At 34.6% G+C, this 19,919-nt stretch overlaps 3 protein-coding genes across 5 annotated transcripts in view; 1 reads left to right on the forward strand and 2 right to left on the reverse strand.

Annotated features, from left to right (window-relative positions):
• LOC147838358 (uncharacterized) overlaps nucleotides 1-8,846 on the reverse strand; it is a 13,008-nt gene extending 4,162 nt beyond the window's left edge. The window contains exons 1-7 of the mRNA XM_087303759.1: nucleotides 8,369-8,846; nucleotides 7,485-7,561; nucleotides 7,199-7,261; nucleotides 3,611-3,643; nucleotides 2,183-2,282; nucleotides 1,981-2,081; nucleotides 1,260-1,461 (exon numbers count right to left, since the gene is read on the reverse strand). Coding sequence (XP_087159885.1) covers nucleotides 1,260-1,461; nucleotides 1,981-2,081; nucleotides 2,183-2,282; nucleotides 3,611-3,643; nucleotides 7,199-7,261; nucleotides 7,485-7,561; nucleotides 8,369-8,552 — 760 coding nt within the window. The 5' untranslated portion in view covers nucleotides 8,553-8,846. The remainder of the gene's footprint in view (nucleotides 1-1,259; nucleotides 1,462-1,980; nucleotides 2,082-2,182; nucleotides 2,283-3,610; nucleotides 3,644-7,198; nucleotides 7,262-7,484; nucleotides 7,562-8,368) is intronic.
• The window catches only part of LOC797394 (uncharacterized), a 32,273-nt gene that overhangs the window by 11,013 nt on the left and 1,341 nt on the right, over nucleotides 1-19,919 (reverse strand). The gene's annotated exons all lie outside the window — the stretch shown is intronic.
• Nucleotides 8,832-17,643, forward strand: LOC147838359 (uncharacterized). The gene is made up of 12 exons (XM_087303374.1): nucleotides 8,832-8,982; nucleotides 9,508-9,526; nucleotides 9,624-9,669; nucleotides 9,778-9,843; nucleotides 10,058-10,114; nucleotides 10,241-10,306; nucleotides 10,400-10,519; nucleotides 10,609-10,677; nucleotides 11,946-12,014; nucleotides 12,189-12,248; nucleotides 13,397-13,513; nucleotides 14,991-17,643. Exons 1-12 carry the CDS (start codon nucleotides 8,877-8,879, stop codon nucleotides 17,199-17,201), a joined length of 3,006 nt encoding a protein of 1,001 aa, XP_087159500.1. The 5' UTR covers nucleotides 8,832-8,876; the 3' UTR covers nucleotides 17,202-17,643.

The following is a 19,919-nucleotide window of genomic DNA, read 5'->3' on the forward strand; positions in this document are numbered from 1 at the left end:
TAATATAAGCGGGAGCGGTCGGGACCGGGCTAAAACCTGGCGGGTGCGGGCGGGAGCGGGATTCAAAATTTAGTCCCGTGCAGATCTCTAGTATGAAACACTGCGTACGCGGAATCACACGCATATTCTCTTTGTACATCTGAATGACGTGAAACTGAGCGCAACATGCACGAGCGCAAAATCCTACATGCCTCCTACCCATATGAATATGCTAGCGACTCTACTTTGGCAAAACCAAACAAAGAAGCAATTGCAAAAGCAAGCAAAAAGAGAAACTTTAAACAGAATTTGAACTGGAGAAAAGCGGTGTTATTTGCAAGTTGGTCCTCTGGAATTAATAACAAAAAAATAAATAAAAATAGAATAGGAGAGTTTAGCTGACACGGTAACACAGCGGAGTCTCGTTGGAAAGATCTAATAAAGTGATAGTTGAGCAGACTTCAGCAGTGCAAGTGGCGTATCTCGTAAACCGCATGGCAATATGTTTTGACACTATCATTCCCGATACCGATTAAAATCCAGCGTCTAATGAACTTATTTTTCTTTTTTCCCCATTACAAACTAGATTTTGCCTACTCTTCATCATAAGGAAGACAAGTAGGAATCATTAATAAGTGTGTGTATTATGTTAAGCTCATTTGAGCATCACATATTATTTGCACATTTATTGAATGGAAATGTTTTTGATTCACATATGCATATTTGTCTTCAGATGGCGCCTTTATAGCAATGTGCGTGCAGTCGATCACTCCGATTACATTGGGAAAACCGGTGATCGCTGAAAGTTGCGCTTTAATGTTTGGCTGGTCAACTGTATGGTATGGAAAACTTATAGCAGTGTTGATACATGAGGCCCCTGGAGTGTGGAGCTGCGGAGGGCCTGGAGCGTAAAGTTGCAGTGGGCCTGAAGCATGGAGCTGATGTAGGTCTGAGGGCTTAGATTTAGTAGGCACAGATTGATCATACACCCACAGTGGGTCAGGAGGCTTTTGTTCAGGAAGCACTGGCAGTTCAGCTAACCCCAGTGTGTCAGGAAGCATAGGTTTAGGAGACACTGGCAGTTCATTTAACCCCAGTGAGTCAGAAGGCTCTGGTTTAGGAGTTAGTGCTAGTTAGTATAACCCCAGTGTGTCAGGAGGCTTTGACTCAGGAAGCACTAAAGGGTCACATGGCTCTGGGAAGCCACACGGCTCCGATCTAATTTTAGACCTGCATAAAATATAAACTTTCCAATGCAAGTAATATTATCGTGTGCTTACCTATTATAAGCCCAACCTTTTCTTGATTAAGGCGGGGCCTTTTATCCCCAACAACACCTTTTTTTCCTGTGACAGAGCATTTTGACATTTCCTCTGCCGAAAAAACAGAGTCCATCAATGCCCTTGTCAGTTTCTTGTAGTTTTCGAGTTTGTTAGTGTATTCCAGGGCATGGGGGTTGAGCATATCAGTAACTGACTTGTTCTGTAAAGATGAAAAATATATAAATACATTCAAATTCAATCTAATTATCTGTTCACATTGTATTAAAAATGCATTTTTACAGATTAACAAAAGTCCTAAGGATTTCACAGAAGAGAAAAAGTATATAAGGAAACAAGATTTGATGTCACTCATAAGAACATGCAGTAACTAAGAAAGAACTAAGAAAAATCTGCTAAATTTTATTTTAACTCAGAACAAGATTTACAAATAATAATCTCTTTAAACATTGTACCACAGATTTGTTAAATGTAACCAAAGACCTTTTTTTTCCTTTTCCTCCCATCTTTTGATAATTTATAGTAGCTTAACAAATTAACTTTCAGGTTTTTAGAACTTTTTAAATATAACAATCTGCTTTTAAACTTAAAAAAATAATTGAGATTTGACATTTATTGTGTAAAGTATTAATATTTATTTTATCATTATAATATTTTTGACAAAATCATCCAGACCAAGAATAAGGTTTAAATGTTTTTTCCTGACTACATAAAAAAATACCTTTATCTCTTCTGTAATGACAGTGGGCTCCGGCTGGCTGGGGGCACAGTGAGTTTCCAGCAAAGCATCTTTCACTGTTTTTTTGATTGTATCTGCAAGTCCTACACTCAAAGCAAAGAACATTTAACTTAAGAAATATACCACCACGTGACAATTAAATTATAACTATGGTTATGCAAAACGGTTCCCTTCATTTACATACCCTCTTGAAGTTGAAGGTTTAATCTTCGTAATCTCCGTATCTCCTTTTCTTTTTCTTTTAGTTTTTCCTGAAGCTCATGAACTTCTTCTTTGTAGTCTCTCTATTTGTGAAGTAAAAAGTGTAGATAAGAGTGTACAGTTGAATTGTTGTCTAATATATTTTTTGGTAACTAAGCCTTGAATTAACTAAGTCTTTTAAGTGCTGGTGAACTTGTCCTTTCCCTACTTTTATTCATTGTTTAACCTCATGAAGAATGGTGAAAAGGGTCTAAAAAAAAATAAAGATCATGGCTGTTTCTCAATATCCATTCTTCAGGGTTCTTGCGTCCTCGTGTAACGGCATCATCAACTGCCAAAGTTTAGTTCTAAAACTCAAAACAGTTTTAAAAAAATGTTTTGAATGAAAAGCTGTAATGTATCCATGGCGGGATAAATTTTGGCGTGGAGCCCCGCCATGGAAGAATGAATGTAGTGGAACCTATGTATTTGTAAGATCTTTGTGCACAGTATATACAGAAAAAAAGAAAATCAATAAATCGTATGAATGATGTTATGTTTAAATTTGGTTTCAGTTAAACACGCATGAAGGTCATGTGACTATCAGGAAGAACGCAGCATCTCATTTCTCAGAGGACGCATTGTCTGTTCTCGTGGTCTCCAGAGTTTGTTTTTCCGAGGTAAGAACAGCCTTCACAAGAACGCAAGTCAGTTGCATTCTTGGAATTGAGAAACAGCCCATGTTAGGCAGGGGTGCCCAATCCTATCCCTGTCCCTTACCTTTCTGAGTTTCTGTCTTTAAATACCAAGTGCTTATTCAGACCCTACTTAGTTGTTTTTGATCAGGGCTCGAGCTAAACTAACCAACTAAAGCTGTGGTTACACTGTACTTTTCTCCCCATAGACTTCTATTCATATGCAAGCGAGTGCATCAGACCAGAAATGCAAGCTTGTGTAACAAGTTTCGCAGTTCGCTGTATTGCAAAGTACAAGATTGGTGAACTCTGACCTGCGAAATAGCATCACTTGACTGCGTGAAACCAATCAAAGATTAATAAATGATCCCTCTGGACAAAAATTTAAAACATGGAACAATCACTCGCTTTTTTAAAGTCTAATTATCTTGTTTAATCCTGCCCCTTTTTACAGCGCTGTACAACAGAATTTCACAAGCTATAACTCTAGTGTGACCTCAGCTGTAATAGGATCTGTGTTTGATCAAGGTTGCAAGCTTTATGCTATATGCCCTATGTACGAAACATTGGTTATCCTTGTATAACAATGTCAAGTTTATTGTCCCTGTTAAATAAACAAGCAAATAAAATAATAATAAAGCTGAACTCAGGAAGGTAGATCTATAGGAAAAGTATTGGGCACCCCTAATGTTAGACATCTAATTAAGTGTAAACAAAGAAGATATATACAAATTTACCTTGGGTCGTTTTGGGGTCAAGTATAAATCATCCTGCAAAACAAGTAAATGGAGTGGTTAACAGAAAGATGAGGATGATGAAAATGACGAGTAGGCCCATACCAAATCTGAGTCAGTAACAATCTAAAGAAATGCCTTGCTATTTTTGCAGATTGTTGAGCCCATTATGCAATTGTTATTTACCATAGCTAAGATGGGGTTAGGATCTAGACCAGAGGTTCTCAAAGTGGGGGTCGGGACCCCCCTGAGGGGTCGCGGGACAATGAAGGGGGGTCGCCTGGTGATTTTCAAAAATCAATTAATTTTTATTAAACCTTAAGACTTACTGTATTTTGTCAATAACCTACTAAAGAGAAAAAATAGTCGTTTATAGTTACTATAAACTATATAGTTACTATAGTAGCTTATAGTTAATAGTTCTATTGGATTGCGACTTTTCTAGTAATTACATTATACTAAAGGCACAGCAATACTTTCAGATGCAGCAGATTGATTTTATAACACCAGGTTAAACTTTCTAGCCCATTTACAGCACTGACATACATAAAAAAAAAACAAAGAATAGACTTGGGTCTATTGGTGTGTGTGCGTCATTGCATACAAGGTTTCTGTATTTATAACCACCACCTCAAAGAAAATTGGGGGTCACGAGTCACTGGCATTGTCATTTTGGGGGTCGCGGGCTGAAAAGTTTGGGAACCCCTGATCTAGACCACAAAAGTTATTCTCAAGAACAAATCCAGTCTGCAAATTTCATTTTTACTGTGTGCGGACCGCTTATGAGACCACTTACTCTTTACTTATTTCATCAGTTTCAATTATATTACTTTAGTGTGTATTACTAGCTTAACTACATTTTTCAGTAGTGTGATGGTAGGGTCACTGTCACAAGTACTGCAGTACTGTCCACACAAGCTACATTTACCAATACTGAACCACCACTTTTCACTGAGCTCTGTGGCTAGTATCATGGTCAACTAAGTACTTGTGTATGATGATAATTTCTTAGTGTTCATGTTTTATTGTTCATGTTCACATGACAAACTTGAAAGAAAAGATGGCGAACCGGAGTTGTTGTGACCGCGGTTAAACTGGGAAGTACTTGTCTTTACGTTAATACTGATACTTTACTCTTTACTCTATCAAAAGATATTTCAAAATTAGATTTGAGTTGCTTTAAATAAACTTACTTTAAACATGCCTAAGTTCACCAACATGAAAAAAATAATATAGTAATTTGCAGTATAAACTACTGTTTTTAAACCATACTATAGTGAATTTCTTAGACAAGATTTGTTGGAGTGACTTTATAATAGCTTTGGCAATATAATAACTATAGTAATAAAAACAAATTACCCTATACTGTACATTTAGTAAAACTTACACTTTTCGAAGAGTGAATAAAAGACTTCCAGTGTTTAAAGTCCACTATGAAAATAACTAAAGCATTTACCGTAAAGCCGGTGGGACGGACTTTTCAGGTAACAGTGTTTGCCACTGAATCTAAACATTTTAAGCACAAGATGTTCTAACATTATTTAATCCTTCATTTAATCCTCACAATGCTGTCAGTTGTGCGACTGACACCGCGTTCACCATCGCTTAAGAGCATGCATTCACCGAGATGAAACTAATACTGCAGCACATGAAAAGACTGTTATTGCTATGAAGATGACGTATCCAAATAATAAGTTATAACATATATATATATATATATATATATATATATATATATATATATATATAAAACATATATAACATATATAACTTATATGTCAATATCATCTGTGCAGTATCAGACACCACCCATGAGCATACAGTACAGTTATTATTGTTAATTCAGTTCATCTCATTCACGTCAAGCAGTGCATGCAGATTTTTGTTTATTTGTTAGTTGTGATTAGAGTGTTAATATATAATAGAATCTGGTAATATACAACTTATAAGGGTGCTCATAATTTCAGGTGATTGCGCCTAAATTTTTAAAGTTAGGAGCACCAGTGCTACACAGGAAAAATGTCCTGATATCACCCACCAATTATAAGCACCCTTACTACAAGTGTTATTCAAACATATTTATTGCATTTAAAATCAACAATAATCAAATTAACAAGCAAAAAAAAAAATGCATATAAATATATGCATGCGTGAGGAAAATATGCCTCATTAAAGCCCTGTTATCACAAGAAAATACTTTTTTTTATAACATAACTGAATGACCAAAAGATACATGGACCGCTCACCGGCCCTGCACACACTGCTTGACATGAGTGAATTTGTTAACGGTATAACTGTGCTGTTCTCACGGGTGCTGTCTGATATTGTACTGATGTTTTTGACAAATACTGTATCTTATTATATGCATACGTTATGTTAATAGCAATACTGGTCTTTTTATGAGTAGCAATATTAATTTACTCAGTGCAAGCCCATTTGCGATGGTGTACGTGGTGTTAAATTTGACATATAGCTGCCACTTACATGGAGGACAGCATCTGGCCATTATTTGAAGGATAAACTGAAGCTCTCGTGCTAAATGTGGCAAACAGTTACATGAAAATTCCATCCCACAGACTTTTCATAGCGTACTTGAAGCCAATGGAGGTCTTTTATCCACTCTTGGAAAAATGTAGATTTTGAATTAACATTCAGCACATGATCACTAGTAAGATGTGTCATTATTTGTAACTTTAGATGCCATGATTTCTAAAACAAAATCTGTCAGTGTTATCTTCATCCTCATCTACAGCACTTTACAGTTTTTAGCGTTAGTAGCTCTCTCTGTCATCCCAAGCCTGAAGGCATTGACTGAGTGATTGACAGCTGATATTTCAGTGCTAGAGCAGTGGTGGGCCAATAAGAAGAGCGCGAAGGTGGGGCAAGCATTATGGACTTGGCTTTGTTTACTGCAGCAAGTTGACATGACAACTGTTTTAAACCATTCCTGAGCGATGCGTTTCGCGTTTCAAGAGCAGAGATGCATTCTGTGTAAATGTCTCCAAAATCCGCACATGTGGTGAACGTTTTGAAGTAAAAACTGGTCACACACAACAATTTTATATTTTGGTCGCAAAATGGTCGCAATTTCGAGCCCTGCATATATATATATATATATATATATATATATATATATATATATATATATATATATATATATATATATATATATTTATTTATTTATTTATTTATTTATTTAAAGAGTTGTAACTACTATATTCAGTATAAACCACTTTACTATTTATTTCCCTTTGTTATAAATTCTGGTTAGTTTTTGAAGTCATATTTGGTGCAATTTGTTCCTATTATTTGGTGCGACTGTTATGTACAGTAAACAGTTTAATTAAACAATTAATCCTCCTATTTCACTGACAGTTTTATAATTAACAAAGCTATAATTGATTTGAAATTATTTAATTATTATTTGAATAATTAAAATAAAATAAAAATCTTCAGATCTCACAATTATGTATAGAAAGAGCTTAAAAAAAGAATCTACAAATTCCTTCTGGCCTTAATAAGTAAATGTAACAGATATGCTGCCCCACATTATTCTAAGTGTTCTTCAAACTCAGGTGTGGAAGACCATACCTGTAAATCATGGTTTTGAGGACATTCATTGCCATTATCAAAGAAATCATCTTCTTCATTGGCCTAACAAAACAGAAAACATTGGATAAATAGTAAGAATTAGACAGGTGAGAACAATTCTAGGTAGAAACAAAAATAAAAAAGACAATTTAAAAGAACTAATTAGTATTTTTCTTTCTTTAGTAGTAAACAATTATTTTAGGGGGGTTTAACCTTTATTGTATAGGACAGTAAAAGTGGAGACAGGAAAGCATAGAAAACAGCAGAGAGAGGGCAAAGGACATACCTTTGATGTTGATGGAGTCCCAATTTTATGTTTCTCTATCCAGAGACGTTCTGCCTTTCTTATTTCACCAAGGCTCTCTGTAATTTTAATACAATTAATAGGTGAGGCTAAATTATTGAGAATTACTTGAACATGCACTAACTTAAATTAATTAAACTGTTATTACATTTTAAATGCATTATCTTAAATATATTTTTTGTTTAACATTATATGTTAAGGATACATACTACTCATCTAACTGTTAGCATAATGGTAAGTTAGCATTTGGTAGCGCAGACACAAGTAACATTACATAATTAATGTTTAGCAAACTAAAATAGCTGGTACACAAGCGTTAGTTCTTCAAAAGATGGTTGAATTTTTGTCATTTGTCAAAATTACGGCGAATAGAAAGATGATGACACCTCATCCGAAAACGATGAAAATGGGAGGCACACCGAACTGCCTTTGTTGACTTGATTACTTTTATGTTGCAATCAACGGAATCAACGGAATATGGCATCGTCGTCGCCGCCGTTGCTTTTCCAAGTGGCTGTTGCCATAGTAGCTTTACTCTCCCCACCAGTATTTTAATCAACTTACGTTAATTTAATATATTATAAAATGAACCTGAGAAAATAGACTTCACTATAATTTTCTTTTAAAATACATAATGCAACGTGAAGTAACTTAATGCCTTTCAAAACGTCCTGACAAAAACGTCCAGAACCCTGCCATGCGATAAAGTTAACTTAACGTTACACAGTAATTCCCGTTCAGCCTTTAACGTTAGTTAGCATATTTTTACATTTCATTTGGTTTATGTACGGCCAATTATGGTCCAGACTTTCTAACAATAAATTCAGTACGTTACAGTGGGTTAATATTACAACTGTTTTACTTACCTTTTGAACTTAGTATTTGGGCAGGAAAACTCTTCCAACCGCCTTTAGGTGGCTTCGAGCCAATGGCACCATGTTCCACCAAACCAATCCTCTTAGGGTCTTGTAACATTTTTTGGTCTTTGACATAGCTGTCTAGTCCTACACTCACTTTATTTTCTTTAATCCATTTAATAAGTATGTACATGTTTAATTGTAATGTTTGTGTTTGTCCGACTAACTAATGACTATCAGTCTCAGCCTCAGCAACGAAAAAGTAAAAGAGCAGTAATCGGAACCAATCACAACCCATCAGTGTCAATCGGATCATCCAATCAAAAGTCAAGTTCAAACAGAAGCGCGGGCGTAGACTTTCACAATACCTCAACAACACTGCAACCAATCAGAACCAGAGTTAATCTGTCATCCAATCACAAGTCAATTTCTTGTAAACTGAAGAGCTGTCGATATATTTCAGCACAGTTGCACGACACGTGACGTCAGATGGTGGTAGGTTGCTGTCTGTTCGGATATGGAGTCCTCAAGAAAGAAGAGGAAGAAATGCCTTTACAGAAGATATTTGCGCAACGACCACGAACCTTTACCCCGCACAACGAGACATCGTATGGACAAAAATGGTAATTGTCTGCTTGTATTAAGGTTTTTTTTCTAATTACCTTGTAGTTCAGTGAAACAATATATGTGGCCAGCTTAAAATAAGCGACAAATAATTCAATATTACAAAGTCATCCCAATAAAGCAAAATGAACCTTATATACATATGAAACTCTCGCTTAAACTGGTCAAGAAGGATTAGGTCATTCCTAGAAAGGCTAAAACTGCACCAGCGTTACAAATAACGTATATAACTTTCTCACGCAGTATTTTAATATTTTGTTCAATGCAAGGTTAGTGTGCTTATTAAACTAAAGTTGGACATTTTAACGTTATTTGATCATCGCGCAACGTTACACATCATCAGTTTCCAGCATTTGTTATGCCATAACGTAACCTGTCTGACCACTTTTTAGATGTATATGATTCAAGTAATGTTAGCATATAATATTTATAACGTTCACCTGGTTCGTTTTGCAATCTTTTTTCATGTTTTATTTGCTTAAAATACCAAAACGACTGATACTAACTTACTGATTTCATTTCAGATCCCGCTAATGACGAGAGGTAAGCAGAGATTCAATGACGTTACATGGAGAGTGAAGTTTTGTTTATGTATCTGTTTGAATGGATAAAACTAAGAAATTACGCGATTTCTGTGCAGCTCTAATTCTGATTGGAAAGATGGCAAGGTTTGCAGTAATTTAGAGGTAAGATTACATTTGTACATGATGATTATTATAAGTGATTATTATTAAGTACAGTCCAGTATTTATTGAACTTACTGCATTGATATGCAATATATTGTATCCACTTAGAAGTTTAATGATGTCCATTCAGAAGAAGACAGTGCACCCGGTTCTAAATTGGACTGTAATTCAGTGGTATGTTTGAATTAAAAAATAATTAATGCCTGCAAATAATGGTCTTTTTTCTCTATAAATAATGATTTGGCAGAGCATAACACACAGCTTTAAATGTGCTTGTGAAATAAAAAGTTATCTTATTTTATATTTTAGCAATTTAACTTGAATTACTGTTATTATAAAGCACAATATTAAACTTTTGATATATTTATCTCCATTTCCTTTTCTGCAGCAGTCTTTTGATGAACACACAATCATTGATAGCACTGGTGCATTTATGGACTGTGAGGTGTGTTATCTGAGTAATTGTCTTGCATTTTGTTTAAGATGAGCTAAAACACACTGCACAAAAAACAATAAAGTGGTTGTAAAGCTATATAATTAATATAATATATACAATATATCATTCTGGCAGCACACAAAATACATTCAAGAAAACAGCAATGAAGAAGAGGCATGGCTGAATAATGAACTTCATGAAGTAGGCACCTTTATTTTATATCTACCTCATTTAATGGCTTAGATTGAGATCGACCTTTAACTTTTGATAAATTATTTCTGTCCTTCTCTGCAGCAGTCTATCGATGAATACACAGTCAGTTACACTGATGGCACAAGTGCAAGCATGGACATGGAGAATGGGTGTAATGTGGATGGTGAGAAGGATGGCAGGTTGAGCAATAATCCCAAACAAGTAAGTTCAATTGTTGTTTGATTCATGTTAAGTTCAAATAATGTCTGAGATTAAGCACCACATTTTACTACTAGTATGTTTCTTTTTAGCAGCAGTCTACTGATGACAACACAAACAGAGACAGTGAAGGCTTGGACAGCAACTTTGAAGTGCAGATGGTGCGTATGGAGTTAAAATGGTGTTACAGCTGAGAAAAAATTGTTTTAATGAATATCATGTTTACGTATTTGAACAATAACTCTGCAAAAAAAAAAAGATATATTTATAAATTTATTTATAATTTATTCATAAAATAAATTTTCATAGTATGCCTAATAATATATTTTTTTTTCTGGAGAAAGTCTTATTTGTTTTATTTCAGCTAGAATAAAATCATTTATTATTTAAAAAAAAAAAACATTTTAAGGTCCAAATTATCAGCCCATTTAAGCTTTTTTTTCTCGATAGTCAGAACAAACAGAACAAACCATCATTTTTCAATAACTTGCCTAATTACAATAACCTGCCTGATTATTCTAATTACCCTAGTTACGCCTTAAATATCACTTTAAGCTGTATAGAAGTGTCTTGAAAAATATCTAGTAAAATATTATTTACTGTCATCATGGCAAAGATAAAATAAATCAGTTATTAGAATTATGGGTTATTAAAATATTATGTTTAGAAATGTGTTGAAAAAAAATCTTCTTTCCATTAAACAGAAAATGGGGGAAGTTGAAGTCAGAATTATTAGCCCCCTATAAATATTTTTTTTCTTTTTTAAATATTTCCCAAATTATTTAACAGATCAAGGACATTTTCACAGTATTTCAGATAATATTTTGTCTTCTGGAGTAGGTCATATTTGTTATATTTCGGCTAGAATAAAAATTGTTTTTAATAAAACAAAAAAAAAACATTTTAAGGGTTTTAACGATTGAAAATTATAAGCCCCTTTAAGCTATATTTTTTGATAGTCTACAGAACAAACCACTGTTATACAACATCTTGCCTAATTACCCTAACCTGCCTAGTTCACCTAATGAACCTAGTTACGCTTTTAAATGTCACTTTAAGCTGTATAGAAGTGAATATCTTGAAAAATATTAAGTCAATTGTTATTTACCATCATCAGAGTGTATATTAATCAGTTACTCATTAGAAATTAGTTAATAAAACTATTGTTTAAATATGTTAAAAAATCTACTAAACAAATATACAGGGGGGCTATTGATTTCTTACAATCTAACATTTCACTAGAAAAATTATTTTATTAGCCATTTTTATATATTGATTTAAAAATAAACAGGTAAAAGTTATTTTTAGAATAGTTCATGTAATTCAGACTAAAATTATGTCAAGGTACAAGCAAAAAAGTCAACTGAATTTGAAAAGAAAGTGCAGCAACCTGCTATATTATTATTTAATTTATATATTTTTGTTTTAGCAACATGCTGACCACATTGTTGAGGACATTGATGAGGAAGAGAACGGGTTGAATAATGAACCAGAACATGTAGGTTCACCCAGTGTTGTTTCATTTCTGCTATTATAGTTATCAAGATGTCACATGTATTTCCTGTCACTTCGGTGACTGATTAAAAACCTGTTTTAATATGTTGTTTTAAGGTCACTATATGGGAAATCGTAAATTCAAACATATTATTTATTGTCTCCTCTTCTGTTGCAGTTCTTTGATGCCTACACGGACAGTGATAGCTCAGAAGCAAATGTGGATTCTGACCTTGAAGTAAGGTTTTATTTTTTTTTAGAGTTTTATTTAAATTATATATATATATATATATATATATATATATATATATATATATATATATATATATATATATATATATGTCAATATGTCTATATATATATATATATATATATATATATATATATATATATATATATATAAATATATATATATATATATATATATATATATATATATATATATATATATATATATATATATATATATATATGTCAATATGTCTATATATATATATATATATATATATATATATATATATATATATATATATATATATATATATCTGAACTATAAACTGTTCTCCAAGTTCTAATTTGTTATTTAATTGCTAATTGCTGGTAACCAACTGAAAAAGTTTAAAAACTGAATAACTCTTGATCAAACACAGATTTGAATGCAGTGCTTAGAACAATTAATAAACATGCAAATCATTATTATCATTTATCGTTCATGTTCCGCGGGTTTAAATTGAGCTCACAATCTTTAAATGTTTGATTTTGCAGTTTACACTGTATGCATTAAAGCAGGCTAAACAAACATTGAGAGAAAACACCTTAAATAAATGTCCTAAGAAAGCATTTGGGTAGGTCCTACCACAGCTTCTTCTGTCATCATTATAATTTTCAGGAGATGCCAAAATGCTTTTATACATGTGATTTGAATGATGCAGGAGGCGATCTCTCTGCAATTGTTATAAATGTTGGATTAATCTACAAGAATAAAAGAGTTATTAATCCGCAAGTCACGTGTGTTCCGCACTGTAAATTGTGATCCGTATGGATCCAAAAGTTTAGGAAAAATTTTTATCTTTTAAAAATGCAATTATGATTGGGGTGGCCATGATTATGTTGATCGTGGCCATTTTTGAATGTCTGCCATTTTACACTTTCACTGTTGGTGGACCGCAAATTTTAAACAGCTAATTTGAACAGCCTCTACCAAACTTTCAATAGTTGTCAGGAAAATGTGAAAATTCACACACATTTCTTTCACCTGTCTGTTACTATTGTTTCTTAAGAAGTTCTCTCAAGTTGATACACTGATTGTTGCAACAGGCCTTTGTATTTATAAAAAGCAGTTTTAGCTAAAAAAAAAAAATATGGGTCATTGTCTCCTTTATGCAGGACTCCCTCAGCAGCAGCAGCAGCAGCAGCAGCAGCAGTAGCACCACCAGCAGCAGCACCGTTGACGGTGGTGATGACACTTCTTTGAATGACAATGATGACAATTCTGAACACATGGTATGACTATTTCTTCATATTAAAGTAACATTTAAACTTCTTTTTAAGTCTAAAACCTACCACTGTTAAGTTTACTATTTGACTTGTAGTAGGGGCAAATTTATTTGCAGTTTGATTCTTATCAGTTTGATTAATATTATGATTCACTGTACACATTAAGTGCTTAACTTAAGAAGACACCTGCTCTAAGCTTAACATTATGGTGATTACTAACGTGATATACATATACAGTGAATCAGTGAAAGTTTTTTTAGCAGGGACATAGTAAATGTGCAAAGACCTCAGCGTATGCCAGAAAACATAGTTATGCTAATATTTCTTTTTAAACGTAAAATCCCAGCATAGTCACAGTTTTTTATATTAATGAGGCTTTTTTTAGTTTGCATTATTCTTTTACATTCTTTTTTTTCTTTTGTTATTCTTTTTTTTGCAATTTGTTTTTAAAATAGCAATTTAGTCATGGCAGAAAATATGTCATTCTGCAAAAAATTGCAGCTTTTGATAAAATAAAAGGGCTCTTTCAGTTTGTTTCAAATAATTTAGTTTAAAAATTATGACTAAATTATATCCTGAGATTAGTATAATGAATCGTATCCAGTCGTGAGTCAGGTGAATCGTTACATCCCTACTGTGCAACAAACTGCATTATTTATGTACTATTATTATTATTATTATTATTATTATTTATTTTACTATTTATTTACATTATTACTTATTTGCAGCTTTATGACCTATTCACAGCACATGGTGGCTCAGTGGTTAGCAATGTGGCCTTACAGCAAGAAGGTTGCTGGTTCGATTCCCAGCTGGGTTAAGTTGGCATTTCTTTGTGGAGTTTGTATGTTCTCCCTGTGTAGGTTTCCTCCGGGTTCTCCGGTTTTCTCCACAGTCCAAACACATGCTCCATAGGGGAATTGAATAAACGAAATTGGCCGTAGTTTGTGTGTGAATGAGTGTGTATGGATGTTTCCCAGTTCTGGGTTGCAGCTGGGAGGGCATCTGCTGTGCAAAATATTTGGTAGAATAGTTGGCAGTTCATTCCTCTGTGGTGACCCCTGATAAGTAAAGGGACTAAACTAAAGGAGAATAAAATATGCTGGTGCTTCCTCAGGCACACCCAAGTGCATCAGCTAATGTGTGATTATTGTGGCTTTGAATACGTCATTGTGTAACAGTGCGTGAAGTCAGAATTACATTTTTTTTGGTAAATTATAGCATATAAATACAGTAATGCTTTTTGAAGTATAAGCATTGCTTAGCAACATAAAGGAAACAATGTAAAGAAATTTGCAGTGAAAGTTTTTGACAGATTGCTCAAATATTTGTGCTAAGGCTACGGTAAATATGTGTCAGTGTATTTTTATAGAAAGAAGTAACAATGCTTTCGACCGGTGATCTAATATACATCCCATATTAGTTCAATGTAATTGGTTCCAGATAATGCAGTGCTTTACTAAATTGACCTTGCTTTTTCTAGGTAAATGATGACATGATGAGGTCCCCGCTGTACCAAGGAGCACTGATCAGTCTTGGACAAGCTGTTCTAGTTCTTATGGCCTTCGCTGTAATTGTTGGATTAACACAAGATGGTTTGCAAACACTTCTCCAAATTTTAAGTTTAATACTCCCACAAGATTGCCAATTGCCAGCCACCAAATATCTTTTCAAAAAGCTTTTCAAAACAGGCAAATATACTTTTAATCTATATTGCCCCAACTGCTGCTGTGCTTTGGAAAATAACACATGTGAGAAGTGCCATCAGGACTTTGACAAAAATGAAATGATAAAAAATGGAAACTACTTTTTTACCTTGCCTCTTGTCAACCAACTAAAACATACTCTTGAAACCTTAAATCTTGGAGAGTCTCTAAACTACCGAAACAACAGACCAACAGACACAGACACCGTTTCAGATGTTATGGATGGGAAATTGTATAAGAAGATGTGCAAGGATTCAAACTTAAAAAAAGATGGCTCTTTTAGTCTTACTTTCAACTCTGATGGTGTTCCAATCTTCAAATCCTCCTCGTTTTCTATATGGCCACTGTTGTGTTATATAAATGAGCTCCCCCCAAACATAAGGAAAAAGAGTATGTTTTTAACTGGACTATGGTTTGGTGTGAAAAGACCATCCATCTCTACATTTTTTAGACCATTTATCAATGAGATGAAAACTCTTGGTTCAGTCGGTTTTGATTGGTGTTTAAAGGCAAAGATTGTAAAATCATATGTGTTTGCTATAATTTGCACATGTGATAGTGTTGCTCGGGCAATGTTACAAAATGTCAAACAATTCAATGGCAAATTTGGCTGCAACTGGTGTCTGCATCCAGGGGAAAGGGTTGAGAAAGGCAAAGGATATGTTCAGGTTTATCCTTATCAGGAAGAAGTGACAGAACGCTCTCACACAGGTATGATTGAATGGCAAAGAAATGTGACAGGTGAAAACTTTGGCGTAAAAGGACCCACACCTTTAATGTCATTGCCTTTTTTTGACATTGTTTCTGGATTTGTTGTTGACTCCATGCACTGTATTGATTTAGGTGTGATGAGACAACTGTCTACCTTGTGGTTTGACAGTTCTTACCATAGAGAGCCCTGGTATCTAGGAAACAGAGTCAGTGAAATAGATAGGAAAATTGAACAGTTTCAACCTCCATCCAACATCACAAGAATGCCAAGATCTGTCTTAACTAGAGCCTATTGGAAAGCCTCAGAATGGCGAGCTTTTCTCTTGTTTTATGCTCCAATTGTTTTAAAATCTGTTCTTCCTCGCAGATTTTTTGAGCACTTGCTCCTTTTGTGCAAAGCAGCGTATGTTTTGCAAACAACATGCATTACACAACTGGAGCTTTTTTATGCATCTCAACACCTAAATGAGTTTGTGTGCAATTTTGAGACCTTGTATGGTAGATGCCATATGACATACAATGTTCACATTCTTCTTCATCTTAGTGACAGTGTCAGAAACTGGGGGCCCCTGTGGTGCTATAGTGCATATAGCTTTGAAGGGTGTAATGGATTTCTTTTGAAATTATACCATGGCACACAATCAGTACCCTTGCAGATAGTGACATCTTTTCTCTTACTGAAACAAGTAGAGAGTTTTGGCAAAGTTCTGATGATGAATGCTCATCCTAGAGTGCAAAAGCTGTTTGACACGTTGGTTGATGGTTTTAATGCAACTAAACATGCACGAAGAGTGAATGACACTGTGCTTTTTGGTCATGGTTGCTCTAGAGCTCTTGATCTATATGAAAGGGAGGCTGTTGTACAGTTTCTTGGAAACCCTGTCAAAGATCAAGCAATGATTTACCACAAAGCTGTAATTAACTCTCAGGTATTTCTGAGCATTAATTACAGAAGAAAACTTAAGAGAAACAACTCTCTGGTCAGGATCTCTGATGGCAGTGTTTGCCAAATTGTCTGCTTTGCCAGTGTTGAAAGTCACACTGGCTGTGAACATGTGCTGTGTCTTGTAAGAAAGTGTGCATCAAAACCAAAATTGTTTCTTCAAGGCTACTATGGTGAATCTCAGTGCAGGATTAAGCATGTCATGTCCATACCATCTGAATTTGGTGATTTAATTGCTCTGGATATGAACCAACTGTCAGAAAAATGTGTAGCGTACAGACAAGAAAATGGCTGTTTAGTTAGCTTTATGCCAAACAATTTAGAGCGAGATTGAATTCCATGGTCTTAGAGTGCTGTGTCCCAACATGGATGTAACACACTACCTTGCATATAGATCTACACAAACACACACAAGTCACTCATAGCAGAGATGTACACAGTTTACACACACACACACACACACACACACACACACACACATAAATATGTACATACATAAACAGGAACACACACAGAAATGCATATTCATGCACGCATATGAATTGCTATGTACACACATACATATGCATACGCACATGCATACATACACACATATACATGCGTACACATGCACACGCACAATAATGTGCACTTGCATGCATACACGGGTACATATACTTACATACAGGCATACAAGTTCACACACAGTCACATGTTGCGTACATGCATACATAAGCATGCATGCATCTTTTTAACACATACACACAAAACTGCATATAGACAATTATTCACACACACAGGCGCACACAGACATGCATGCAATCACACATCCATGTATACATCCACATAGCAGGGACTAGTTGTAGTCAAATCTACACAAACACAAGAATGGCTGTAATTGTAATTTATATAGTTTTACTGTACCTGGTTGTGTACATAAAATTTGTGTTTTATAATACATTATATATATATATATATATATATATATATATATATATATATATATATATATATATATATATATATATATATATATATATATATATATATAGAGAGAGAGAGAGAGAGAGAGAGAGAGAGAGAGAGAGAGAGAGAGAGATCTGTTAATGTGAATACCTGTTTTTAAAGTGAATGTTGCAATATTGCAATTGTAAACATGTTTTTTGTATACATAGCTTATTCAAATAAAAAAAGTAAAAAAGAAAACCAAACATTGTGCCTTTATATTTTTTGTTAGTATTAGTGTGGGTTGACATTACACTAGCTTAGTATTATAGTTAAGCATCTAATATGTATGATAGGATGTTGGAATGGGTTTCATGTCATGTACTCTGCATGTTATATGATATCATTTTCAGATGTGTTGTAACGTGACTGTCCTCATGAACTTTACATCAATCATATGTAATGATTTGCGGCTTGTTCGACTTTGTTGCACCACAAAACTTGGCTACTGCCTGTCCAAATTTGATCAGCGATGCAGCCGCCTTTTGATCATGTGGCCTCAAAGTCACAGGAGAAGGCACCTACCACTGCAAGTTCAAAATCAGCTGTCAAAGCCTTTGATAGTGATACTCAATGGATAACTGTGTTTTGTGGTTTATTAGTTTTAAAAAAATCTGTATTTAATTCATTTTTTTATTGCAAAAATTTTACAAAAAATAAGATTGGGCTAAGGTTTAGTTGGTTCAGTACACTGGAAAGCATAAAGTGTCCAACCCAAGTACAGTCTCCTCATGCCTACAACTGGAGGATCTCGCCAGCTAGCAAGATAATGTGGGTCATCTCAAACAAGACTATGTTGTCCACGTGGAATTCACACATGACCATATAAACTTTACATGCTGTCTGGAATGTGAAGTTCATGTGGACCACATGTGAAGTTCACACAGCAACATTTGATCACATGTGGTCCACATGTTACCACATAAACTTCACTTCTTTTTTTTTTTCCCACAATCAAATTTTGACACATGAACTTCACATATGCCCCACATGTTGCCACAGGAACTTCACAATCAAATTTTGACACATGAACTTCACATGCGGCCCACATGTTGCCACATAAACTTTAAAATCAAATTTTGACACATGAACTTCACATGCGGCCCACATGTTGCCACATAAACTTTAAAATCAAATTTTGACACATGAACTTCACATGCAGCCCACATGTTGCCACATAAACTTTAAAATCTAATTTTGACACATGAACTTCACATGCGGCCCACATGTTGCCACATGAACTTTAAAATAAAATTTTGACACATGAACTTCACATGTTGCCACATGAACTTCACAATCAAATTTTGACACATGAACTACACATGTTGCCACATGAACTTCACAATCAAATTTTGACACATGAACTACACATGTTGCCACATGAACTTCACAATCAAATTTTGACACATGAACTACACATGTTGCCACATGAACTTCACAATCAAATTTTGACACATGAACTACACATGCGGTCCACATGTTCCCACATGAACTTCACATTTTTGCACATGTCATTAAAGGTTGCCACATGAACTTCACATTTTTCCACATGTGATCAAATGTTGCCACATGAACTTTACATGTGGTCCACATGTTGCCACATGAAGTCCACATGTGGTCCATATGTTGCCACATGAACTTCACATTTTTCCACATGTGATCAAATGTTGCCACATGAACTTCACATGTGGTCACATGTGGTCACATGTGTCCACATGTGATCCCATGTGAAAAACATGTGAAATTCATGTGAATTTTCTGTAAGGGATGTGATCGTTACTGTTGCTGTAATCAATCTGGCAACCTGTGTGTGAGTCAAGTCTGTGGAGGAAGGGCCGGGGGAAACCCTCTCCAATAATGAAATAAATAAAAAGAGTTTGATCTGTAAAACCTGTATAATATTACCAATTATCTGTCAATCCCAAATACAGCATCTTTAAGCCAGGCTCACACTGTAATAAGAGGGATTTGTAATGCTCATTTATGCACACGGGCTTCAAAACGCTCCAGTGTCCCTGTATCTGTAGTTACACGCAGTAAACAGCGGTGAGTTCGGTGAACTGATGAC

The sequence above is a fragment of the Danio rerio genome, chromosome 22 (assembly GCF_052040795.2).
Source record: "Danio rerio strain M-AB ecotype USA chromosome 22, GRCz13ab, whole genome shotgun sequence".
Taxonomy (NCBI): Eukaryota; Metazoa; Chordata; class Actinopteri; order Cypriniformes; family Danionidae; genus Danio; species Danio rerio.

What these genes read in the sequence shown, in the direction of transcription:
- LOC147838359 (XM_087303374.1), top strand. Translation starts at nt 8,877, where the DNA reads ATGGAGTCCTCAAGAAAGAAGAGGAAGAAATGCCTTTACAGAAGATAT. An exon ending in AGGTTTGCAGTAATTTAGAG is followed by an intron (nt 9,670 to 9,777) that starts GTAAGATTACAT and finishes GTATCCACTTAG; the next exon opens with AAGTTTAATGATGTCCATTC. An exon ending in TGAGCAATAATCCCAAACAA is followed by an intron (nt 10,520 to 10,608) that starts GTAAGTTCAATT and finishes GTTTCTTTTTAG; the next exon opens with CAGCAGTCTACTGATGACAA.